Consider the following 27,382-nt stretch of genomic DNA (forward strand, 5'->3'; position numbering starts at 1 on the left):
AGAGTAATACTATGTACAAAGACCAATAAAGTCTCTTGAAACATAATTATAATACATTATAACTATGAAAAAAGAACCTAAACCAATTTTCTTCTTGTGTACCTTAATTATTGTGCCATGGAGAGCTAATCTACACTACAACCAAAATCAAATTATCAATTAAAGAATAACAATTAAAATTTTTAAAAGAGGGCTGGGGATATAGCCTAGCGGCAAGAGTGCCTGCCTCGGATATGCGAGTCCCTAGGTTCGATTCCCCAGCACCACATATATAGAAAACGGCCAGAAGTGGCGCTGTGGCTCAAGTGGCAGAGTGCTAGCCTTGAGCGAGAAGAAGCCAGGGACAGTGCTCAGGCCCTGAGTCCAAGGCCCAGGACTGGCAAAAAAAAAAAAAAATTTAAAAGAATCAAAATATGTCACTAATTTTTGAGAAACAATTGGTCACAGTTTTAAATTGCATCAATTGCCTCAGATTCAGAGCAATCCCAACAATGGTAATTCCTATGGTACATTTCACAGTTTCAGAAAACACTGTTATTCTATACCAAACTATTCTCTCCCTCCCTCCTACTTGCCATCCCTTCCTCCCACCCTCCATCCATTTCTCTTACCCCTTCCTTCCTTTTCCTTACTCTTACCCATATCCATCCATTTATCCATAAATCTGTACTCATATATACAAATATACAGATAAACATAGACACAATAAAAACTTTCCTGAGAAAATACTGATCCAGATGTGTTCTGGTACTTTCTTTGTTATCATACTCTATTGTTTTATAAAGTCTGATTACAGTGTATTCAGTTCATTCCATAACTTAATAAAGTATCAAAGTTTTAATTAAAAAATTACTGCAATCACATATGTATGGACATTACTTTCTTTTCTTTCTTTTTTTTTTTTTTGGCCAGTCCTGGGGCTTGGACTTAGGGCCTGAGCACTGTCCCTGGCTTCTTTTTGCTCAAGGCTAGCGCTCTAGCACTTGAGCCACAGCACCACTTCTGGCCATTTTCTGTATGTGTGGTGCTGGGGAATTGAACCCAGGGCCTCATGTATATGAGGCAAGCGCTCTTGCCACTAGGCCATATCCCCAGCCCCTGGACATTATTTTCTTAAGTAAAGACAAGAAGAAATGCAAAGGTAAAGCATAAAACATTATCTCTTCCTTCAGTTCTCTTCCTACCTCAAAGTTCTCATTTTATCCTCTGTAATGCTATTCCTATTCCCAAACATAGTGAGCAAGCTGTCACAGACAGAATTCAGAGATGAGACTGGCATTTTAGAATGAATGACACATGCCATTGTTTGCAAACTATAGTCATTCAGTAATTTATTTTACCATACACTTGATATGCATTAAAAACCATAATGTCAATTGGCCAGTCTCTATAGAACATAGTTGTCAAAGCATTATTGAATCACATTGGAGGAACTTTCTGTTCATCCTCACTGTTACCTAGAAAGATAGAGATGGAGTTTAGGAGTAGAAAAGAGGCAAAATAAGAACTCACAGGAACTCACAGGAATAAATGTACCAACCATTTTTATAAAACAAATATCCAAATAATTACTCATTGCCAGAGGAAGAAAGACAGGCAGGAAGATGGATGACCAGAGAGTCACCCAAGTTATTAGCTTAAGAGTGTCCCAAACAGACCCATCTCTACACTCACAGATGTCTTGTATTGCAATTCAGTGTTTGACTACACATGCCTTTCAAAGCCCAGGGGAATTTACTAGTTCACAGGGCCAATGTCCAATTTCCCAAATGCCCAGGTCAGACCTGAAAACATCCATGACAAACCTTTTATGGCCCTCATTTCATTAAGTGCTGTGCTCTTGGCTCTGTGTGAAAAAAAAGGCCTGGATTTCTGTGTCTTCTTCCCAAGAGGTTTTTGGCCAATTTCATTTTGGAAAATTCAAATGTGACTATCATTCTACAGAGATCATCGTCTCATTCCAACAGCAGGATTGTATTTTTTTCCCAACAAGTAGGTGAGAGAAGAATAGACACATGTCAAGCAAAAGGGTAATCTAAGATCACTTTATTAAATGGCGAAGGCCTTTTACGCCCAATGTTGCTAATACATAAACACAGTCAGTAGAACACTTAGTGATTTACAAGTGGGCAGATAACCTTTTAAAGAATAAGTTTGGCAAGAAATGGTACTCACTGCCTTATGTATGTAATGTAACCCCTCTGTACATAACCTTGACAATAAAATCAAATTTTAAAAAAGAGCTTTGCTCTCTGGACAATATTGATACATTTCAAGAGAATGAGAAATTATGGTGCTGAAATTATTTTTTATTGGTATTATAACAGTTATGTACAGAGTTGAAATTATTTTTAAATATCTAAATTTTACACAGATTGTTGAGAGTTAACTGAAACTTCAATATCATATAACAATCACAAAGAAAGAAAAATCCACGTTCATGTTGTTCTAAGCAGGAAGAAAGTTTCAGAGAGCTCAATGTAAGCAACACCTCTACTATCAATGAAAAAATTAATGTAGACTACATTTTGTTCAATGAGGGCAATATGTTTGCATCCCAGACTGCCTTGACTTTTTCCTTTTTTTTCTGTTCTTGTTCTGGGGCTTGAACTCGGGGCCTGGGCTCTGTCTCTGAACTTCTTTTGATTGAGCTAGCATGCTAACATTTAGGCCACAGTTCCACTTCTGGCTTTTTGGTAGTTTATTGGAAAGAAGTCTCAGAGACTTCCCTGAATGTGCTGGCTTTGAATTGTGATCCTCAGATCTCTGCATCCTGAGTAACTAAGAATACAGGTGTGAGACCCTGGTGCCCAGTTCAGTCATTTATTTTTACATAAATTTCAACCACTATCTTGAATGCTGAAAATGCTAGAAATTATGTTTAATTGAGATATTTTTCAATGCTCTGGAAGCCATCCCCTGCATGGAAGGAAGAATCTATTAAAAGCAAGGGTTGATTGCTGACAAAACTAACCAAAAGCAATATTCTTTACGTAAAAGAATAGCACAGAGAATAGTCATCTATCTCATGCTTGTTGCTAAAATGTGCAGAACAGCAAGTACGTACAGAAGCTTCTAGAATTTACCAGTCATTCCACAAAGAGGGATAAAGAAAACTTTCTTCCCTCCCTTCCTCCTTCCTTTTATCTCTCTTTGTCTCCTTCCCTCCCTTCCTCCCTTCCTCATTTCTTCCTCTCCCCCTTTTCTAGCATCCCTCCCTACTTCCTTTCTGCCCCTCTCCCTTAGCCTACCTTCCATTAAGAAGTTTCTGTAGAAAATTAAAGTCAATGATCATTTTGATGCAAGCTTAGATAATATTATGTTTACAATAAAATCTTACACCATTAGAGCAGAAGTATAAGAATGTTCTGCCTAGCAGCCTTCATTGCAAGTGTATATGCCACTCTTCTGGGTACAATAACAGGAATTTTTAAGGTAAGATTACATCTCAATTATCTTTTTTTTTCTTTTTTTACTTAGAGGACCCAGTAAGTATTTATTTTAAAGCTTGGATAGCAACACTTACTGAATAATGCCACAATTTCATAACAGTTCCACCACAGCCTCAGAAAAGTACTCTGTTGCTGTTGAGCTAGAAAGGGAATTCTAGCTGGTTGGTTAAGGCTTATAAGTAAACCGAGTGATAAAAATACAACCATTTTATCTCATTCTTTTCTCTGAGGTTTGAGTTGCATCTAATGGGATTCCAGCTGGAAACCAATCCCATTTACTATGCTATTAATGATAAATAATTCTAAATTCCAAATAGGGATTGAGAAATCTCAGTGGGTAACAATCATTTAAAATTCACAGTGATGTTTACTATTGTAATGAAAATGTTCTCGCCATACCTATAACATGCCATTTGTAGATAGACATATAATTTGCCTTTTATCTTAATAATTAAATCAATTACTATGGTAAAGTTAATTGTCAGATAAAACTGACTATAAAATAAGAAGTCATTTAGGTCCTTTAGAGGATGAAAACCCATCAAAATTAAAATGTGAATATTTCTTCCTATCATTACATGACAAATTGAAGGGAAAGAGGAAATCGGCCTAGAGTTAATTCATGAGGAAAAGTGAATGAGCCTGTCAGTCAGCTATTGCCCCTTGCCCCCTAAATACTGCATAACAAGCCATCTCAAAAGTGTAGTAAATACAATAAGGCATTTATCTGTGGCTCACGTGTCTTCATATAGATTGGGGTATGGCTGGTCTAGGCCAGGTTCAGTGAGGCTAGCCTCCAAATGGATTAGGTGTAGTTTGACTTCACATATCCATTGCATCTTTCGAATCACTTGAAGTATGTGCACTATATGATGAATGACGGGAAGCAAAATGCCTTTCAAATACTTGTTGAACTAGTGTCTAGTAACATCTAATGGCCAAATAAATTCACAAGGCCAAGTCTCTGGGCTACATACAGAAAAGTTCTGTCCAAACACATTGAGATCATGACAGTGATGTGACTATATAATTCTTCTATTTGGAAACAAATAACTGAAACAAATAATCCCATCCCCAAAGGGTAACATTTTGTTTTTGCCACATGGAAGCTATCAAGGGTTAATTATATTACACAAGGTTTATGTATCTTTCCTTATTGTCTCAGCATCATGTTTTCCTGGGCCTGAGAGTTGCTTTTGGGTGTGTGACATTTTCCCAGGGTAGCCAAGGAATGGAGTGATCTTCTTCCACACCATGTCCAGGTTCTCTCCGGAGAGACTTCAGGGGACTCGGAGGCATTGTATAACTGAAAATTGGATAGTGTCTTGCACTTGACATTATTCTTTCTGAGTATTCACCTTGCACATATGCCTCTCCTATGTGGTTATATCTACAGCAATGCAGAACAAAGGTGAGAGAGCAATTGCTCTAGCTCTAATTCCTGTAGAAATCCATGTGTAATTATGAGAAGTTCATTAAAAGTTCATTATGTTTCCAATAAATATTTTGCTAGATAGAGGTTGAGCAGGACTTTTCCCTTTCCTCAACAGATAGGTCTATACTTTCCAACAAAATCAAATATCCGTTAAAGACTAGAGAAGGCTCAAATCAGTAGAGTTCATGCCTAAGGGATTAATTTTTTTTTGAATTAACCCAACACGATGCCCCTTTATTTGTTGATAGGTAAAAATGGAAGATGTATCTAAGCACAATTAGTGAATGTACCTATTAGCTCAGTATTTTTTCTTGTTTTTGGTGTTAGGGTCTTAATTTTTATTAGATTTAAGGAAGTCGTGCCTGAGAAGAAAAATTTCATTTCCTATGTGTGCATAAGTATCATGTGGACATTATTTTCAAATTAAATAAAATTTATCATGTTAATGCGAGGGAATAGGGGACTCTAGAACTTATTTCCCAATACCCTGTGTGTCTCAGCATATTGACTATGACTTTTTGGAAGTATTGTCCAATTTTAACAGTGGAAAATCAATTTGCCTGCCTGAGTGGCCTTTTCAATTTTTCTATTTCATTCTTCTAATTCTCAATCCTTTCTATCTTTACAATTATTTGTTAGCTTGTCTATTGAAAACTCTGCGATAGCACTGTGATCTCATCAAGAAGAAATGTTGAATTTGAATGTTGAATCCCATTTAACATCCGGCAGGATGTGTGCATGCAATAAATATCTGGTATGAGATGACTTCTTATATTTCTGTTGACGACTCCCTGGCACCATGCCCTTTTGGACTGATGGTAGTGATAGCTCTGTCTCACATCTCTTCTGCCCAAACCACAGTTTTTAACACTTCCAGTTAACTCTTATGTATGTTTGTTAGAAAAAGCAGAAATCCACAGCATCCTCCATGTACCTTCCATTGCCTTTCACATGGAATTCTCTGCTAAATCATCCTGGCCCTGGCTGCACTACTCTAACCAATGAGAAACTCACCCATCAAGTCCCAGCTTAACCCTTGTCTACTATTTGTGGCTGGACACCCATCTAGTACTTCATGGCTCTCAATGACTAATTATAGCACAGTATGAGTTACAGCCTATCCTACTGATTATCACATGAATCTTTAAATCTTTATTATTTAAATCTTATAGGAATTTTTGGGCTCAAAGGGCTAATGACTTTTGTTTATGTTAGGGTCACCTAATTAAATTCATGCCTAACAAATGCATGGTCCATGCTATTGAAAGCATGTTATTGACATGCTATTTTATTTTTTCCACTTTAGCTCAACTTTGAACACATTTTCAATGAATTAGAAAATAGTTCAAACCAGGCATGGTAGTACACACCTAGAATCCCAGCACATAGGAGGCTGAGGGAGGGAGATTGAGAGTTTCTGGCCAGTCTGAGGTGTAAATTGAAACCCTGCTGCAAAACAAGTAAACAAACCAAGAGTTAAAAACAATCCCACTAATTACATTTCAGCACCATTCTATAGACTCTTTTATGAGCAGGTGATGTGTTTGTTAGAAAACAAGAATTATTATCACCACTATCATTGCATGCATCTACTTTGGAATATTAGTAATATATTTGGGATTCCTACAGTAACAGAATGCTTGTCCTTTCATCATTGCTATAATAACACTTAGTATGATCATGCTTTGTGCTTTGTTGCTTATGAAGAGTTGAGCTACATAAGAAAATAGCTTGCAAATGTTTCTAAGTTCCCACATTTACTTTGGCTCCTCTGATCATATCTGCTCTTACATTTTGATACTGGGTGGATCTGCCATTCACTTCTACTTTATTATGACAGCTGGCATTATTTGGCAACTACTCTGCTTAAGTTAACCCTTTGAAGAGTATATTTCACATTTAAAATTATGATTACATTTCCATCATCACCTAAACAATCAGCTAAAACTTAAAAAGTACTCTGTGGGTAAATTATTTATTCTAAATAATACTGAAAAACCAAACCACAGCTTGCTTTGACAATCCATGTTTCTTTTCCTTTTAAGTGAATTGAACAGCAAGCACCAAAAAAGCACTTTATAAATTTAATGTCTCCCAGTCTTTGTTCTTCAAATCCATTGTATAATAGGCAAGAAATACAAAAAAGGTTTTTCATTTCTTTTATGATGATGACTATTATTATTATTATTGTGTGTGTGTATGTGTGTGTTTGTGTGTGTGTATAACTAGTAAGGTTCGAACTCAGGGAATACTACTTGCTTGGCTTGCTTATTAAGCTCTTGTTCTACATGAGCCACACCTCTAGGCAGGCTTTGTGTGGATTATTTTGCAGAGGGGGGTTCCAGACCATTTTTCTTGGGCTGACTTTGAATCACAATCTTCAGGATCTGAGTCATGATTAGCTAGGATTACAGGTGTGAGCTACAATGCTGACATCCACAATAGTTTTTAAACTTTAGTGTACTTGGAAGAAGATTCAAAGTTCTCATTCAAGTGTGTTAATGGTCTGTACAAGAGATGCCTCTGTGAGACAAAGGATAAAAAGACAAACCGATGCAACAGCAATACTTACAAAACTATATGATGTAAACCAGCTGTACAACTCATGGGGAGTAGGGAATGGGGAGGGAGTAGATGGGGGGAAAAAACGGAAAAACAAGGGAGGAGGTAACAATTTGAATAAGAACTATACTCGCTGCATTACGTATGGAACTGTAACCCTTCTGTACATCACTTTAACAATAAAAAAAAAAAGAAAGAGAGAGAGATGGCTCTGCAGTTACTTTCTTGTTCCAGCAGTCATTGACCCTAGCCTTTGTCTCTTTGGATATAGGATTTATATCTTTATTTTAGCCACATTAGACATAGGGTAGTAGCTAAACAAATATGTGGCACTTCATGAGGATTATATGGTGGATGCCTCATCAACTTACTTTCATTCTATTAAATTGTAGAAGAAAAGCCCAACGTACTTTAAAAAAAAGCTGAGAGACATAAAAAGAGTAATCGAAATCTTAGAAGTATAAATCATTTAGTAATACAAGACATGGTACACATATGTTTTAAGTCTTATTTAGTGTTTAGCACACTCTGTATTTTTTCTAGATTCCCAACTTCTAACAAAACTATCTGTACTAGTAAAAAAGAAATTCAGATGCATTCTTAAGAAGTTCAAATGTCTAAAAATTCATAGTGTTCTAAGAACACTGTATGAGCAAAACTCATTTCTTTTTCTTCTAGCATCCTATTACGATAATTTTCCTCCTTCTCTTAAAGAGAAACAGATTTGAGAACTTAAAAAAAATTAGAATGATCTTCCTTTTGTTTCCTTCACTCTCTGAACTATGGTAATTAATGTCTAGGCTCAATCATCTGTCTCCCCTGGGGTAGTACTTTCAATTAAGCCTTTTATTTCCTCTAAGAATGCTGGTTCTCAATGACCACTGTACTTTTTATCTGTGGATTTATGATAATCTAATGCATATCTCCTCACAGGGAGAATTGCCTTCTGCATCCTTATTGTTCCTCTACCAGAAGAGAAGTGAAAAACAAAATTAGATCCTGGGAAGCCAGGAAGGAAACGGCATTTGTTTAACACAGCATGAGGCCTTTCACTACCTGCCCAATGGCCTTGACCATCTCATTGCCCTGGCCTCTCCATGTGCTGGTTGCCCCTTGCCTGGCTGCAAGCTTCTGATAAGAGACACCAACTCCCCAGAGAAGCACTGGGAGCTGAGAGCACAGGCAAGGCAATCTTCGGGTTCTATATTCAAAGCTTTGCTAAGGAAGTCAGGGCATTTACATGTGATCACTACTCTTTTCTGCAAGAAACCCTACAGGTTAAAGAGGAACCTCTGAACTTTTGATAGCAAAGCCCTAGCTTTTTCAAAAGTAAGCCACTTACTTATTGTTAGCTTTTTTCCCCCCTTGCTTATACTTTCTCTCCAACTAGGGCACACACACAATTTGGTTTTTGTGTTAGAAAGGCACAAATAATAGTGACATGTTATTAACTTAACCAACATAAAAAATTACTTTTTTTTGCAATCACAGTTATACAGCTGAAGACAAGGCTCGATCTAGTGTAACTTCTGTCTGTATGATATAGGGAATAAGTCACTGTTATGTATATCACAAACATGAAGAAACTCAGCAGCCCTCATCTTTGTTTAATTTTTCTGCATGCCTACACAGCACATAAAATTATCAAGTTAGTAATTGCATTAATATTTATTTATATAATTTTTACAACCTGTCAAGTACCAAAGAGGAATTAAAGAGGCTTGCATTAATAATTGCATTAAAAACATTTGCCAGATTTTCAGCAAGTCATAGCATGGACATAGTCATATTTTTCTAGTTGAGGAATCCAGAACCTAGATTTTTTTTTGGCATCAGAGATAGCAAAATAGTCATGAATATCATTTGCAATTCATTCACTTTTCTTTATATGTAATGGAAACAAGATTTAAATGAAAAATGACAATGGGTACAGACAAGGCAATATCTTAGCTAGAAAATAGGTGTACAATGTAAGATTGTAAACACGTTTCCTTAAAGAAACATTAGTCAATTTTGTCTTGGTTTTTAATTTATTCACAGGGTTTGTCTATGTTACAAGTACCTCCAAAACATTCTGGGATGACATGACCCGCTACAGGAGATGACGTTCTATGAGAAACAACCCTTCAGTTCCAACTTAGGAAAGGACACCTCTCCTGATTCAGGAGGGAAGCTGCTTGGAGTACCTACAGTGGTGGTCATATGGAGCGGATTGGACCAGGGGCACCATCTGTGCCCGTTGCTATGACAACAATGCTGCCATGGCCATGAGAAAGATATCTGTTGGCAATTTGTTAGCTCTCCATTTACTTAGGGGAAGGTACTCTGTGGGTCAAATGCTCCCCAGGCATTCTGAACTGTGGAACAAAAACGCACTCAGAGGAGGACTCCTGCTGTTCATTTATATATACAGATCATTCATAATTCAGGCACAGTCTGTACCGCGTGTCAGCATGAGATCTGATGCACTGAAACCAAAAGAGTAGGATTGTGGAAGAAGGAGCGATTTTAAGAGAATATGTAGCTATGTAGCTCAATCTCCTTTTTTTTTTTTTAACAGATAAGAACATTGTTATCACTGTTTACTGTCAAATTACTTTTATTTGATAATTTTACTGTTTTTTAATGTATAAATGTCTACACAATTCAACTTCTCCTTGCCAACCCCAATTCAGAGTGTCTAGAAGAGTAAATCTTTACGCAGGTGGCAGTAACACATCCATTGGGAGAGCAGCATCTGGCATGGAAAGAGGGACTTTTATATATTGCTCTTAACAACATATGTGGTGTGGTGGTTTATGCCTGTGACCCCAGCACTTGACAGGCTAAGGCAGGAAAATTGTGAGTTGAAGATCAATCTAAGCAGCTTAGCAAGACCCTTAAAAATTAGTAGCAAGGTTAAAAATGTTGATAAACAGCAATATCGGCAATTTAGGGGTATGCCTTATCAACTTTTATATCCCTAACACATTATTTGTGCAAGGAAAGTACTCAATAAAAATTATGAGATGGAATTAAGATCCAAGAAATTAGATGAGTGTTGGTACTCAAGCATATAGTAGCACTCTTGAGCCAATACCTTGATCTCATGTCCCTGCCTCAATACTGATTCTGCTCAAGAAACTGACATGACAAGCTGACTCATGAGGGAGAACCAAGGTATTGCCCAACAGCCAGCACCAACTGATGGACATGCAAAGGAGTTCATGTTGAGCCCTTCAACTCAGGTGACTGTCATTATAGGAACACATCCAAACTGTAATATGGAGGTCAGATCTGGCCAGGGAAAGAGGGCAGAAGCTGACTCCATCTCCACTAACTCCCCATCCCCTCTGCTCAGAGGTCTGGGACGATTCCCTCTCACTATAAACAATAGTGCTCCCACTCCCTGAATCAGCTTGCCAATTCTTGAAGGGCATGCCTGGATTCCTACAGAAAGGGAAACCCCATCCCCAGGTAATGGGAGCTCCTGAATCCCAAAAGGAGGGGGGGGCATATGGCCTATAGGTAACTGAACCTGTCTGTCAACTGCTTGGAACTGGGAGCTTCCTGTGACCCTGCCCCCTGACCTGACCCTATTTAGGGGCAGGCCAGCTCAGGGCCCATTACCCATGCCACATGTTCGAGTCTTGTGTAGTCTTGTGTTTGTCATCCCCATGGTGTCCCAATTCAGCTCTCCACTGGAGCTGAATTGGTTTGTTGGAATCTTCTGGAAGCAAGTCTCTGTGCCACTGTTCTGTTCTGTGTTACATGTTTTTTTGAAACCTGGGGCGGGTCCATCTGGAACTTCCCCAATAAATTAATCTTTTTACTTGAGACTGTCTCTGAGTGGTGGACTCTTGGAGTGATGGGGAACCACCCCCCTCTCCGACGCCATTACACAAACAAAACCAGCTAAGCATGCAACCCCCTAGAACTGTGAGATATAATAAATCCTTATTTTAAAAATAATTAGTAATGGTGTGTTAAGCATCAATAGGGAATATAAGTATAATTTATGAAGCAGGTATCACTGAGATCGTGAATATTTGATGGATTTCATTTTTAGAAAGGGTCTATGAATTTTGCACCTGAAGTAACCAACAGTATTATCACTATAACAAAAAAATTGGTAGTATGTATTCTTTCTACTCCTTTCCTTAATTTTCCTCTGCTGTCCCCTCTGCTTTTGGTTTATTCTGTGCCATATTGATATCATGGTGGGTATTGTTTGTGGGTCTTTTGTTTTGTTTTTCATCTCACTCTCCTTGTCCTTTGATTTGATTCAGGGCCTAGTCAGAGTCTGACCTCCATCTCATAAATATAATCTTTTATGATTTTAAAGTCATTTGAATTTTATGGTCATTTGAGTTTAAAGAACTTTAATTTCACCTCTTTAACTTCTACTTCACAAGTAATCTCTCCAGTTCTAAATTTCTGCAACTATTTCTCTTCTAGTAACTTTCCTAATTTTCCCTGCAGATAATAGCTACTATTCTTACATGGCATCTCCTCTTAGCACTGTCTTTGCTCCTGGAGCTTAGGCATCATGTTTTAGAACATTTTAAAATATCCAGAGACTGATACACCATTTAGCAGAAAAAAAACTTCCATAGGTATTTGATCAGCTAAATTATGAATAATAGATGTTCAGTAAATTTCATTGAAAAATTAAGTCATAACAGTTCTAATATAATCCAAAAATGGAGGAAAATGGAGGCCAAAGGAGATAACTGTCCTGAATATCAACAGCTCTTTGAGCATCATGGAAGAGAAACCTTTAGTTTCAAGCAAATGGAGTGGAAGTGATTTATAAAGATGTTTTAGTTGATGTTTTTGCACATGTTTAGCCATCGTTGGTTTGCCTTTTGTTGCTGTTGTTGTTCACTTGTTCTTATTTAATCTCTCATCCCCCAGGGGGAAGTCAAAAGTCTAAAAATAAAATTTATACATGCTGATAAGAGAAACAGATGACTGGCTTCATGTGAGGGTGGAAGTTGGTAGCTCACCTGCAGGGTACAAAGGCACACTATTGATTCTACTATTTATAGAATGAGCTTTGCTTTACTTGAATTAGATTATTTATTCTACCCTATTATCTGTGCCATCATCACCATGTAGCATTTAAATATAACATAGAAATATATTCTGTAATTGAAAGATAACACACAGAGTGTTTTTTGCTTTCATAAAAGCAGGATGGGAAGTCAGAAACAGGAAAAAGGAAGAGGGAGGGAAAAAAGAAGAGAGGAAAGAAAGAAAGAGGAAATACAACAAAATGGAAAGAATATCTCAAGCTGAAAAAAAAACCTTAGTTAGGTCCTGAGCCTCTAAGAAATGCAAAGAATTAATTACAGAAAGACCAGGTGATAAAGGTCCTTCATATAACTCCGTAAGTGGCCAGGAAACATAATTGAACTCGTTTAAAATTAAATATATTGTTATCCAAGGGAGACTTAAAGAAAGATAAACTTAAAGAGACATAACAATATTAAATATACTTTGTCTTTTTCACATGTTTTGATTGAACATTATTTTTTTTAAGGGGAGAACTGGGAATGCAGTGGAGCTTCATTTAAGGCAGCAACAAGAATTGAATCACATATGCATTGTACTTGGGCATCTTCATTTGAATAATTATAATATCTTAAAGAAAAATGCATCTTAACCCTTATGATGTTTTATCATATCTGACAAGTTCAGTGAAAGGGCACCTATCTACTGTTGCATTATGCGGCATGTGTTCTGCACACTCATTAAAAATAATGAGAACATATTTAAAAGTCATTGCCCAGAGAATCTTTGGGGACAAGGCATGAGAAAGAGGTAAGTGGCAACAGATTGTTATTTAAGTGTCTATCTCTTGTTTTATCAGACCTTAGGGTGGGGAGAGGGGGGGATGAAACAGTGGCTTTAAGTTGATACTCTTTAATGATAAGGATCAAACATTTTTCTGCCTGAACACACAGATGAAACACATTCAAACCTCTAAGAATACTTTCTGAGTGAAATGGACTGAAGTGGCAGTTTCACATGTGAGATGTTTACTTTGCAACAGCTGGAAAAGTCAGCCATAATCAATTAAGACCATCCTCTTTCTCCCTAATACTTACATAGCCTTTACAAAATGAATATATTTCCTTATCTCACACCAATGTATCTTAGCAAATGTACTGATCACAGGCATGAAGGCAATTAAGCGAATCAGGGTCATCCCCAGAGTTTCTCTCATTCGGCTGCGTTATACCTACAGCTGGCATAAATTACTGGTAACATTTGGCTAACTGGATAAGAAGAAGAATATAGTCAGTGATTGTTCAAAATATGAGTTTTTTTCAGAGCTGTTTAAATGTGCATGTCCAGAAAATTCTGTTCTTTTTCTAGTTTCCAGAAGTCTAACCATGGTCACAGTGACCACTAATAAGACATATATCTTGTACTATGAAAGTAGATCTGACTCTCACAGCTCTTCACTGTTAACTTCGCAAGAGAATATAATTAGGGCCCGGCCCTCTAAAATGTCATGAGAGCTTCTTTACAACATTCAGCACTTGCCTTTGCACTGCTTTCAATCTCCAACAAAACCCACCTTGTGATAAAAGCCATTAAGTATTTACATTCTGACACCTGGAAGTCATACATGTGCTGGCAAAATGGCCAGCACTTCCTCCATCTGTTTTAATAATGCTGAACCAGAACATTTATCATCATCTATTTGATCAAGACTAGATTTTGCTGACAAGGGTTCAGTAAAATTCTTGCAGGTATAAGTACTTCCCAGGGAGTAGCAAATGACGATTTATCCCTCAGCCCTGTGGGTTATTGAGCTTGTTCAAAAAGCTGGCAGAGATTAAGGACCTAGTCCCTTAGCCCACAGCACAAGTGAGCAACAGTACAGTGTTTGAAATGAAAGACATGCTTTACAAATATTTCTGATTTTGGTGACCAGTGTAAACTTTGGTGAGGGGCAATATCTTCATGCCTTGTTTTCCTCATCTCTAAAGTCAGACAAATGGAAACTTAAGCATGTAGCACATAGATTACTTGATGACAATTAATAAGGATCAATTTCCTGGAAACTCTGACATCTTTGATCTGAGATCCAGTGTGGCAAAATGGAAGATGGGGGGAGGAGTGGTCCTGATCCATATAGGGGGTCAATGAAGCATTCTTCCGCCCATAGCATCCAAAAGAGATGACAAAGGAAAAGGAAAGACAGAAGTAGGTATAACTAAACAGATTATCAGCAATCTAAGCATCTAAGCTCCAAAGTAATTTTTTTGGGATGTGTCTAAAATCTACAAGGTAGCATGTAACAAATTTTGAGAACAATCAAGTTGAGTGTGGAAATTTTCACATACAATCGAGTTGGGTTGGAAAAAAGTCAAGTACAATTGAGTTTGCCTAAATGAATCAGGTGTAATTGAGTTGGGTAACTGAATTGCACTCAGCACTGGCCCTTTGCCAAAATGAGGGGCACAGGGCCAAAAAGCCACAACTCAATTGGGCTTGAAATTTTCCCAGAATATTTTTTGCAGAAAGAGAAATTCTTCACATAATAGAGAAATTGGGTTGCCAATTTGATTATTGAAGCTAATTAGTTATAGCTACTAAGTTATACTGAAGGCCTTATGTTCTTTATAATGAAACTGGTTCCCGGAGTCTTTTGAACTTTAGTAAGCATTAGATTCATATGGAGGGTTTGTTAAAACATATCTATAACCCTGCTGCCAGAGTCTCTGATTCAAGAGATGGAATAGAAGGGAGCAGAATTTGCTTATCTATCAAATTCCCAAGTGAAGATAACTTTTGTCATCTGATACCACACTTTGAGAACCATTTTTCTACCAACCTTATTGTAGCTAAAATAGAAACATTTAGATATTCTTTAAAATTTTCTTTCAAAAGATTTTTAGGGCTGGGGATATAGCCTAGTGGCAAGAGTGCCTGCCTCGGATACACGAGGCCCTAGGTTCGATTCCCCAGCACCACATATACAGAAAACGGCCAGAAGCGGCGCTGTGGCTCAAGTGGCAGAGTGCTAGCCTTGAGCGGGAAGAAGCCAGGGACAGTGCTCAGGCCCTGAGTCCAAGGCCCAGGACTGGCCAAAAAAAAAAAAAAAAAAAGATTTTTAGTTCTTTCACATTTCAGTACTAACATTTCTTGATATAAGGTCGTGATATATTACTTTTATGTAAACTTTACAACTAGATTGTGTAAATAGCCTCATAACTTCAGCTACCTAATTGCCATTTACATTCAAAATTTCTATCCTCTGATTCATACTTTCTCACATAGCTGTAAAAAGAGGATCCACAGCTCAAAAAGCCTAAGAAAATCCTGAACATTTCTTGATTCGGTTTAAAATTTCACACCATAAGTGTTGTGGTTTGAGTATGAAATTTTCCTCACGGGCTCATTTATTGGGGGCTTGGTTGCTAGCTGAACTTAACCAATAGATTTATCCTTTCGTGAATTCATAATATGGAGATGTTATTGGGTGGTGAAAAGTGGGCAGTGGGGTCTTGTTGAGATACAGTGATCATTGGGTAGTGTACTGAAGAACTGTATCTTGCTTTCCTCTGTTTCTCTGTTCCTTATACGACATAAAACAAGTAGCCTCTGGCACATGCTCCACATTGTCCTGGCACCATGAAGTTGTGTCTCATCATAGGCCAAAAACAGGGGTGTAAGTTAGGTGTTTTGTCACAGCTATGTAATGACTGTCTGACACAATAGGTAAGACATGGACTATCTTTATAGGATAGACGCTCCTTGGGGACAGGAGTACATCTTACCCCACATACCCTGGATTTTGTGTGGCAGAGCCTTGACTAAGCTAAGATTCGACATACATTAGCTGAATCAAAATCCAGTAAGAAGGAAATCGTATCAGTGAGAGCTGTAATGGAAACTATGCCATAGCCAGGACTCTATCTACTTCACTACAGCTCTGTTACTTTGAGAATCTGTGAGAATTGAACATAAATTTTATGTTTTTGTAATTATACGAATTGAAAAACCACTACTCTTACACTTTAGTTACACAAACCATTCTGGACTTTTCCTTCCATTTTTGCCACTTATCTACAAATAGCCACTATAATATTCATTGTTCCTTAAGTATCTTGGTTAATTAAGCATGGAATCATTTTCATCAAATAGCCAACAGGAATATAATAATACATCAGTTAAATGAGGTTCATCTAAGATTTCAAATCAGAATTCTTCCATGATTTATCATGTTAAGTAATTTGACACTTGATGGGATGTATTTTTCACTTCATAACAAGCTAATGTAAATCATGCAAGAGTTGGTACCACATCTCATTTGCTACAGTGGACTGGGAACGGGTAAGTATGTTAGTACTGGAATGCTCCAAACACAGCAACTAGTAAGTGAATCTCCACACACGGGCACTGCTGTTTTCCTCAGCAAAAGCAATGTTCCTAAGGGAAGGTCAAATCGGCGTGATAAACATGGCCAACTTTGGATTCTCAGTCATACCAGGCAGGAGAAACTTGTTTGCTTAAAATACAGTTAATCCCACTTACAAAGGCCAGCATTTAATAGCAGGCAAACTTGGCAGGTAGAAATTATAAATACACTTGAAATTTTCTCAGCTCATTTTGCCCACCAGGGGTTGCTGTGATTTTCAGGATAATTTAAAGCTAAGGCAGTAGGTCAGAAAATGAAATGCGATAGAGGTTAACAAGAAATGGAAGAAGATTTTTTTTTCTCCACAATAAATCAAAAAAGATATACCCACACATGTCCATCTACATATTTGTCAAATAACTCAGGCTTGTGTGTCTCTTAAAAGAATCAGGATGTTTCCTAGATATAAAAATGACTTTATCTCTTTACGTAATTAAAAAAAAATAACTTTAGGTAACAGGGATAGAAAAGAATTCCTAAGTTACTTCTTCCAGAGAATGGAATGAAGAAATCACTGATCAAGTATCATAGTTTTCATTTCAAGTGGAATTGCACACACAGCAATTTCAGCATCCGGTTCTATTACCAGCAGCAATCTCAAAGTACCTTCTGCAAAAATATTTCCTATGCAAAGACTTCTTTAATATACCCTCACCCCGTCAGGGGGTAAAGACGTCAAAGCAGATTTCCAAAATAGTATTCTGGAAGCATTACCTTTGAAGCACAACTCTTTTGGTATAGCAACTAGAAACAGCTAAACTGTTGTGATATTATTACATAAATTCCTCTGATTTGATTTTCCACCCAGCCTGATACAGATGGAAGGAAGGTTGCTGAATGTGGTGCTAAACTTAGGATGCTAACTGAGTGCTCAAAGGAAGGACAGGGCCCACAAAGCCAAGTTCAGCACAGTTCTCTCAGGGAGCAAGTTAGGAGAAATGACTGGGAAATGAATGCGAAGGTCTTTGAATGACAGAGGGGCACATTTGAGAGATGATCCTATACTCTAACCTCCTGTATAACTGCGGGCCACATGCTCGCTTGCTGTGAGCATTAAGCTAATGATAATGAGGAAGTAAGAAATATTTAGTTGTCAGAAAATAGACAGGGCAGTAGCACTCATTAATTCTCTTAAGTTCTATGAGTTGAGTATAAGCCTCTAAGATACTTTTTAATGGTAATTATGAAGAAATATGATATGTATGTATATATATATGCATATATACATTTATTTATTTATTTGGGAAAGGATGGTTTCTCAGAACAGGAAAACAATAAACACAGTTCATTTCCTTATAAGAAGACAAAAGAAGACAAAAGCAGGACGTGCTGTTCTTCCTTCATCCTGCCAGACTTTCAATGAAATGTGTGCATTGGTCATGATAAGGGAGAAAACATGAAAGTGATATCATCCTCCTTATTTTTAAAAGGGAAACACAAAAGTATATCATGTAATATTTTATTCTTCATTTTTCTCTTTATGAGTCCAGTACATGCCACATTGTGAAGGAATTCACCCTAGACATACTCTGGTACATATAAGCATGTCCTCTCTTTAAACTTCTATTGTGGTCCATGCTCCTTAGTACTCAAAGCAAATATTTGAACTTAAAAAAGAATACTAATGCTCTTAAGCAAAAGCTCTAGATCTATATGAGTTGAGTGTTTTTAAGGCCCCAAGCTACTTTCTTTACTCTGATTAAAAAAATATGACACATATTTGGATAGTTGATTGTCCAATATTATTTGGGGTCTAGATATTTTTCAGAAAACACTAATGTAACAAATACTAAGTACATAGCCTTCATATTTAGTATAAAATAGAACAATGAGGACAAATAATTTATTTGCACTCATAATCTCATAGTTGTACAAGAAATGTAACATGTTTCCTGGTAGACTCAGTTATGATGTCATTTCTGAAGCAGAAATCAAATTTCACTAAAGCTATTAAATGAGAGCAAAATAATATCCACAGGCTGCCTCACTTAGAGTTGCTTAGTTATAAAAAAATTTGGTTAATAAATAAGAACTTTGGATCCCAGAATATATTTTAAGATAATAAAAAAGAAAGAAATATTGTTCAAAAATAAAGGTTAGTCCCAAGCAAGCCTATAAACAATAAATATCTAGCATGAGGGACAAGGCAACAAACAGTACAAGAAATGTATCCAATGTCCAACGTATGATACTGTAACCTCTCTGTACATCAGTTTGATAATAAAAATTTGAGAAAAAAAATATCTATTCACCTAATGATACATCTAAAGCCTTAGTATTTTATTTACAAGGAAGATGTTAATAGTAATATATTGTAAGAAATAATTTTTCCTTATAGTAGTAATTGAGAACTTACAAGTGTCTAGAGATGATGTGGAGAGTATTACATATATTTTCTCTTTTAATCCTCACAAGAAACTTGTGGCCCAGATTAGGTAACAGAACCTTCAAATGCTTTGTGATTTACTCTCCATCACACAGCTAAGTGCTTAGTACAGAAATTGAGTTCTAGACATTGTATTCTGGTGAATGTTACGTGCTAAAAGGCCTGGGTCTCTATTCTCAGCTCACTGTGTGGTCTTCAACTGGTTACCCAACCACACTGTATTCTTTTCTTTTTTTTTTGCCAGTACCAGGGTTTGAACCCAGGGCCTGAGCACTGTCCCTGGCTTCTTTTTGCCCAAGGCTAGCACTCTGCCACAGTTCTACTTTTGGCTTTTTCTATATATGTGGTGCTGAGGAATCAAACCCAGGGCTTCAAGAATGCTAGGCAAGAACTCTTCCATTAGTCCACATTCCCAGCCCCACACTGTATTTTTTTTATCTGCAACAGTAGAGCCGGATCTACCTATCTGTACAGTTCTATTTAATTTGAAAATTCTAGGATTCCAATTTCTAGCATCTAGATAGTGGTTCTGATGGAAAAAAAAATATGCCTCCAGAATTATGAAGTAGAATAAGGTCATCGTCCATTTCCTCCTTACCCAGGAGAAGGAGGGGGCCAGCTTCTAGGAAGGAGGAACTGCGTTTGGAGGAAGGAAGTCCACAGGATTAAGGGAGGGAAGTACAAAGCACTAGGAGTGAAGTTGGAGACCCTTTAGTGTAGAGTTTTCTTCTTTCCTTTTTCTTCAATGTCCAGAACAAACACCTCATTTCACTGAGGATTTCTGAGCATTTTTAGCTCTAGTATCCACAGGATTCCACAGGAAGAGAAAGGGCTTCTACAAACAGAGGCATTCATGGTGGCTTTCAGTTTGACTTTGCAGAGAAAGCCTGAGCTTCTTTGACTAAACAAAGAAAAAAATTCTGTATTTTAGGAAACAAAATAAAAGAAAAAGGACTTAAGTTTCTGTAACGTTTCACTTTGAGAAACATAAGAGGCTTCACAGAGAGATGAGGAAGAAATTCAGGAGTCCATCTTCCAGAGTGCTTGATACAGAGGAGAGGAAAGGAGGAGAGAAATGAGAATATTAACTTTCTGTGTGATACCACTCCTTCTTCTTTCCCTCCTTGTCTTACTACAGGTCCTCTGGTAGCATACAATAATGCTAAAGGAGAAGAACGGGTCAATGATACATATAGAATGGACAGTCTATGCCAAAGAAACTTTAGGGAAGGGAATTTTTTAGATAATATAAAAACCATCAACATATGATAGTAAGTGGTACTCACAGATATAACACATGTAAGAATAATAGAATCGGAGTGCATTGAGCTATCTTGGAAATGGTTTTATCTCATCTGTTAGCTCGAGAACTTTTTTCTAGACTACTTTTGAGAGATGATGAGCCAGAGAGCATTTGAATATTCTAAGTAGCCTTTTCCCCCATTAGATAGGTCCACAGAGTTGAGAAGTTCTTTTTTCTTCTCCTTTTTTCTTTCATTTCTTTATTGTCACAGAGGGGTTAGAATTTCATATGTAAGGCAGTGAGTACATTTCTTATCCAACTTGTTACCTCCTCCTTCATTTTTCTCCTCCCTCCCCTATAACCATCCCTCTCTCCCGCATGAGTTGTACAGTTGGTTTACACCATATAGTTTTTTAAGTATTGGTTTGTCTTTTTATCCTTTGTCTCTTGATTTTGGTATTCCCTTTCCCTTCCAGTACATGTATATACAATATCGAGGGTACTAAAATCAGTTACACTGATATCAGGGGTAAAACCACGGGAAAGAAATACAAAAGAAAAAGGGCATAATTTCACATTGCATGTTGAAAATAACAATAATGATATCCCACTTGTTTTCATAACCTGGAGGTCATTTTGCTTAGCATTATCTTATTTGTTCATATGGACATAGCTATTGATTGAGCTATTGTGATGTTCTGCTAGGACTATCCTAGACCTTTACTCATTTTATTTTATTAATTAAATTTTGTTGACAAGGTGTTGTGCAAAAGGGGTACAGTTACATAATAAGGCAGTGAGTACAATTCTTGTGATATCTTACACCCTCATTTTTATTTCCCTTCCCTAGATCAGGTAGGCATATATACAATATCCAGTGTACCAAAATCATATACAGTAACCACATAGGGTATGCCAAAGGAAATTCACCTAGAACTTTAAATGTAACGTCAACAATAGAATCCTCCTGTGTCCTTCTTTTGGAGTTGTTTTTGTTTATACTCGTCTCATGTGTACATAGCTGCTGAGATATTGTAATCCACTGATAGGTCAATTCTAGACCTTTTTATGTTTAGTAGTTGTTTGGTTTTAGATACATAATGTGAGGCCACTGACCCAAACCTGTGGAAATACCATTTGAAAAGAAGTTTGTTGTTTTGTAGACCTGTTCTCTACTGCCCCCCCAACCCTAACAGTCATATATCAAGGAGGCCATGCCTCTTTGTTCTCTCTGTTCTAGGCTTGTTTCACTCAACATTAATTGTTCAAGTTCTGACCATTTCCCTGAGAATACCAATATTTTATCATTTCTAATCGCTATGTAGTATTCCATTATGCACAGGTACCACATTTTTTGTATCCATTCATCTGTAGTGGGGCATCTGGGTTCTTTCCATATTTTGGCTATTGTGAATTGTACAGTGATAAATATTGATGTGCAGATGTCTTTATGATATCCTGAGACCTGTTGTTCAGGATAGATGCCTAGGAGTGGTATGGCTGGGTCATAAGGTATATCTAGGCTGAGCTTTTTTTTTTAATTATTTTTTTATTAATTGGACATAAATTTTTTTACAAGGTGTTGTGCAAAGAGGGTGCAGTTACATAGTAGGGCAGTGTGTACATTTCTTATGATATCTTACGACCTGTTTTTCTATCCCTTGTCTAGGTCAGGTTGACATATATGCAATATACAATGTATCAAGAACATATACAGTATTCACAGACTTGGTCTCTACTGTCTCTCTGTCTCCCTTTGTTAACAGTCATATATCAGGGAGATCATGCCCCTTTGTTTTCTGTGTTCTAGGCTTGTCTCACTCAACATTATTTGTTCGAGTTCTGACCATTTCCCTGCGAATAACAGTATTTCACCATTCCTAATCGCTATGTAGTATTCCATTGTGTATAAGTACCATATTTTTTGGATCCATTCGTCTGTGGAGGGGCATCTGGGTTGTTTCCATATTTTAGCTATTGTGAATTGTGCCGCGATAAACATGGAAGTACAAATGCCTTTTTGATATCTTGGATTTTGCTGTTTAGGATAGATGCCTAGGAGTGGTATGGCTGGGTCATAGGGTAGGTCTATATTGAGCTTTTTGAGAAACCTCCATACTGTTCTCCAAAGTGGTTGTACTAATTTGCACTCCCACCAACAATGGAGAAGGGTTCCTCTTTCCCCACAGCCCCTCCAGCATTTGTTGTTGCCTGAGTTCAGAGTATATAGACCTGTGTTCATTATACCATGAATCCTTTTCTATGATGTGCTTTGAGATAAGCTAAATGAGGGTAGGAAATTAGTCTTAACTATTTTTGCATTCCCAGAATCTTCAACTTGTACTCAGAAAATTTTCAGTAAATTGTTTGTGAAAGCTTAAGTAGGTTTCTGGATATAATCTGTCTAAGAAAATGGACCAAGTTTACTCTCACACCACACAACACTTTCATATTTGATGAGGATTGTCATGTCTGTAAACTTTCTCTTCTTCAAGTTAAATACTATCAAACTTTCCAACTAATGTCACTGTCTTGATCACCTGAATCTGGAATACTATCCTGTCACCTACATTTGCCTTTGCCTTTTCTTTACAGATTCAAAGGATATTAAAAAATTTTTTGTAAGGAATATTCTGGTGCTGGTGGCTCACCATGTGTAATCCTACTCAGGAAGCTGAGATGTAAGAATTGCAGTTCAAAGCAAGGAAGCAAGAGAGACTCTGATCTCCAACTTACCTCCAAAAAGCCGGAAGTGCAGCTGTGTCTCTAGTGGTAAAGTGCTAACCTTCAGCAAAAAAGTTCAGGGACAGTGCACAGGCCCTGAATTCAAGCCCCAGAACACTCTCTCTCTCTGTCTCTCTCTCTCTCTCTCCCTCCCTCCCTCTCCCTCTCTCTCTTATACACACACACACACACACACACACACACACACACACACACACACACAGCACACTGAGTAGTTAAAAGTTCCCTTATTAGGCTAGGTGCCAGTGCCTCACACCTTTAATACTAGCTACTCAGGAGACTGAGATATGAGGATCACAGTTCTAAGCCAGCCCGGAAGGAAAGTCCATGAGACTTTTTATCTCCAATAAAACTCCCCCAAAAGCTGTAAGTAATGTCTCAAGTGGTAGAGTGCTAGCCTAGAGAAAAAGAAGATCAGGCACAGTACTCAAACCCAATGACCCCACCCCGCCCCCCAAAAAGTCCCTTATAATACCTATATTTCTTTTTTTTAGCCATAAAACCTTTTTTTGAAATTTCTATGATTTTCATAAAGCCATGCCATTTCAATAAGTAAACAATATGTAATCATTGTGTGTGTGTGAAAATGAACATTTCTCATATGACCAACATTTCAAATACATTGCTTTCCAATTATTTTTTTAGGTTTTCAATGCAATTTGATACTGCATATATAATTTTACACCCTACATTTTTGCTTAGCACTATGCTATGAATATTTTCTCACATTATTAACAATTCTGATATCATTTTAAGTAGTTATTATATTTTGTTGCAAAAAACTACCTAGTTATTGAGCAAATAATTCCTCATAGTTGTAGATGACCAAATAAATCATTAGATTAGATAGGAATTTAAGGGGGAAAATCAATGTACATAATCTTTTCTACATCTTTGATGATCAATGCAGGTCAGATTACTAGACGTATAGTTACTAGATCAGAGGGTAAACATTTTTAAAAAGACATGAAATTTTGTTTCTCAATATATCTTTCCTATACCCCAAGAACGGGCTAAATTCCCTTCTTCTCTGTGTGCTTTAGAACTCTGCAGCCCATAATATTCACCTCCATAATCGAAATCTCTCTTTTGCATATCTAGTTGTACTTTGTTCCCTTTTAGAGTGTGTACTCCATTAAAAAAGGGTCATATGAATAGTGTAGCACCTAGTACAGATCATATATACATATATGTACATATATATGTGTGTTTATGTATCTGATGTATGTATATTCAATATTCAATGTATATCATATTGATTTAGCTGAATAGTTCGTTGTTTATTGTTAAAAGATGTTTCAATGTCTGCCCCCAAAGCACTGTTTATTAAATAATTCAAATGAATGCATTAAGGCCCCAGAAGTATGCTACTCAGAATAAACTGCTCAAATTCAACTTTGGTAACACATGAAGATGGTGATTTAGAACGCAGACTCAGCAACTATGAGTTCTGTGAGTGTGTTAACATAGACTCTACGGTTTTGCTCACTGGTAATAGTTTATGTCTAGCATAGTCCAAGGAGATGATCACAGTAGCTCAGTAGCTATGTCCATGTGTGATCACATTAGATGATTTCCAAGATATGGAAACAAGCAGTTCGTCATTGTTATTATTTTTAACTTACTATGTGAAATTATTTCTTTTTTCTTCTTTTTATTTTCCCTATAATTTAGCCCCTGTTGTCACTGTACTTGATTCTGGTACTCTGGGTATTGTATACATGTTTGTCTGAATTTGGCAAGGGAAGGGGAACATCAAAATGGTGAGGTAAAGAACAAAAAGCGAACCAATGCAACAGCAATACTTAAAAAGACAATATGTTGTAAACTAACTGTACAACATGGGAAGGGAGGGATTAGGGAGGAGGGAGAATTGGGAAGGAGGGAAGGTGGGAGAAAAACGAGGGGGACATAACAAGAAGGGAAGGGGAACATCAAAATGGTGAGGTAAAGAACCAAAAGCGAACCAATGCAACAGCAATACTTAAAAAGACAATATGTTGTAAACTAACTGTACAACATGGGAAGGGAGGGATTAGGGAGGAGGGAGAATTGGGAAGGAGGGAAGGTGGGAGAAAAACGAGGGGGACATAACAAGTTTGATAAGAAATGTACTCACTAACTTATGTATGTAACTGTAATCCCTCTGTACATCACCTTGACAACAAAATTAAAAAAAAAAAACCAGCAACCCAAAAGATCTGCATTAAAGACTAAGTGAAGACTGAGAGATCTGAACATTACCAGCTCTCGGGGAAGGAAATTTCCTTCTTGGCGGGCAATGACCAGGGATGCTGTTTCTCCCTGTTTGGTGCTCCTCAGTATGGCCACAAGCTCTTCTTGAGTTCGTCCAGTGACATCTTTGCCATTTACCTAATAGATATAACCATGTAGTCAGACTCAATTACACAACTTTCTATTCCCTCTCCTACACATAACTCCTTCCCTCCCTTTCCTTTATCTCTCTTCCATACCCTTCTACTCACCTCCCTTCCCTCCTTTCTCTTGCTCCTTCTCTCTCCTCTTCTCCCTCTTTTCTCTCCAACTCCCTCCCAACTCCCTTTTTTGAGGTAACACTGGCTTTGTAGCCCAGGCTATTCTCAAACTTATGATCCTGCTACCTCTTCCCCTCAAGTGTGAGGCAAAATCAACTACACACATTTCTGATAACATGCCAACCACCATAATTATGATACTGGACAACCTGGAAATAAATAGCAGCAATGTTTCCTAAAACACCTTATTTTTATAAGAGGAAAATCAGAGTGTCAAGCAAAAGCAATTGATTCATCAAACATGGAGCATTTTGTTTTGTTTTGTTTTTGTGATACAACAAGACATGACCTCTATCATAGCTCATTCTTCTGGAAACGTGACTATTTTGATATAAATATTTCCCCAGTATCTAGATTATAGTGAGCAGATTATCATGTTGGAAGCTCTAATTTGGAGCTATAGTCATCAGTCAGTGGATCATTCTTCATGATCTAGAACTACATGAAAAGAATTGTGACTTTTCTTGCCAAAAGAGTATTAAAGAACTATCTCCTACTAAGAGATAGGAAAACTTAACTTCAAGAAAGTTAGGAAAGTTTCCATTATTATTTAGCCCCATGTCACTGGCCATATTTTGAATTTACAATATTGAATGGCCATTAGCTAGTTTTATAATTAAAGCCATTATATTATCTAGAAGTAATAATTATCAATGTGTCACATTTAACAGAAAAAATTAATATTTGGTCAGCCTGTATGTCTGTGAGTTTCATATCAGCAGATTCAACCAAATTTGAATTTTTAAAAAAAATCTTCAAAAGGGCTCCAGATATAGCTCAATGGTAGCATGCTTGTCTAGTAATGGCAAGGCTCAAGATTCAGTCTCTAGTACTAGTAAAAAATAACTGCTTTTTAAAAATTTTTTGGTCATGCATGCCTGGTGTAAGCATATAATCCCAGCCATCTCAACATCTGGGAGACTGAGACAATAGGAACATATGTCTAAGGCTGGTCTGACCATAAAAAAATGAATGAATATTTAAATCAATAAAATTGTATCTGTATTGAACATAGACCATTTCCCTATAATTATCTAAAACCACAGGACAAGCATTTTGATAATATCTATATTGTAGCAATAACATAAAAGAACCTATGATGATCTAAAATAGGTAGGAGGATAATGTTGAGTTATATGCAAATATGATGATTCACTTTTACATAGAGGATTTGGGCATCTTCAGATTTGAATACTGTGCTTCCAAACCAATCCCTCTGAGATACAAAAGGTACCTGTAGATATATGTTCATGTAAATGCTTATTTAAATATCAAGAAATACTTTATTGAATGTATGAATTTCAAGTCTTACCTCCAAAATTCTGTCCCCTGATTGTAAGCGACCGTCTTTTATTGCTGCTCCTTTTGGTAAAATATTTTTTACAAAAATTGGACCAGGTCCATGGATGGAAGAATCTCTAGTAACCACAGTGAAACCAAGTCCGTCGGGGCCTAGTGTAGATCACCAGCTCAAATTAAGGAACAATAATACTATATTCACATTTACACTAAAGTGTACCTAATTTAAATTAAGATAGAAAAAAAGTAATTATATTCCAGGAGATTTAAAACATGTTTCAGTTGTT

The 27,382-nt window shown here is 37.1% G+C and overlaps 1 protein-coding gene across 3 annotated transcripts in view; it reads right to left on the bottom strand.

The window, feature by feature from the left end:
* Pard3b (par-3 family cell polarity regulator beta) overlaps positions 1–27,382 on the bottom strand; it is a 993,253-nt gene that overhangs the window by 439,948 nt on the left and 525,923 nt on the right. For all 3 annotated transcript variants that reach the window (XM_048344902.1, XM_048344903.1, XM_048344901.1), the window contains exons 9-10: positions 27,109–27,248; positions 25,486–25,614 (exon numbers count right to left, since the gene is read on the bottom strand). In XM_048344902.1, the coding sequence (XP_048200859.1) occupies positions 25,486–25,614; positions 27,109–27,248 (269 nt within the window). The remainder of the gene's footprint in view (positions 1–25,485; positions 25,615–27,108; positions 27,249–27,382) is intronic.

Source organism: Perognathus longimembris, chromosome 4 (genome assembly GCF_023159225.1).
Source record: "Perognathus longimembris pacificus isolate PPM17 chromosome 4, ASM2315922v1, whole genome shotgun sequence".
NCBI classification, from domain to species: domain Eukaryota; kingdom Metazoa; phylum Chordata; class Mammalia; order Rodentia; family Heteromyidae; genus Perognathus; species Perognathus longimembris.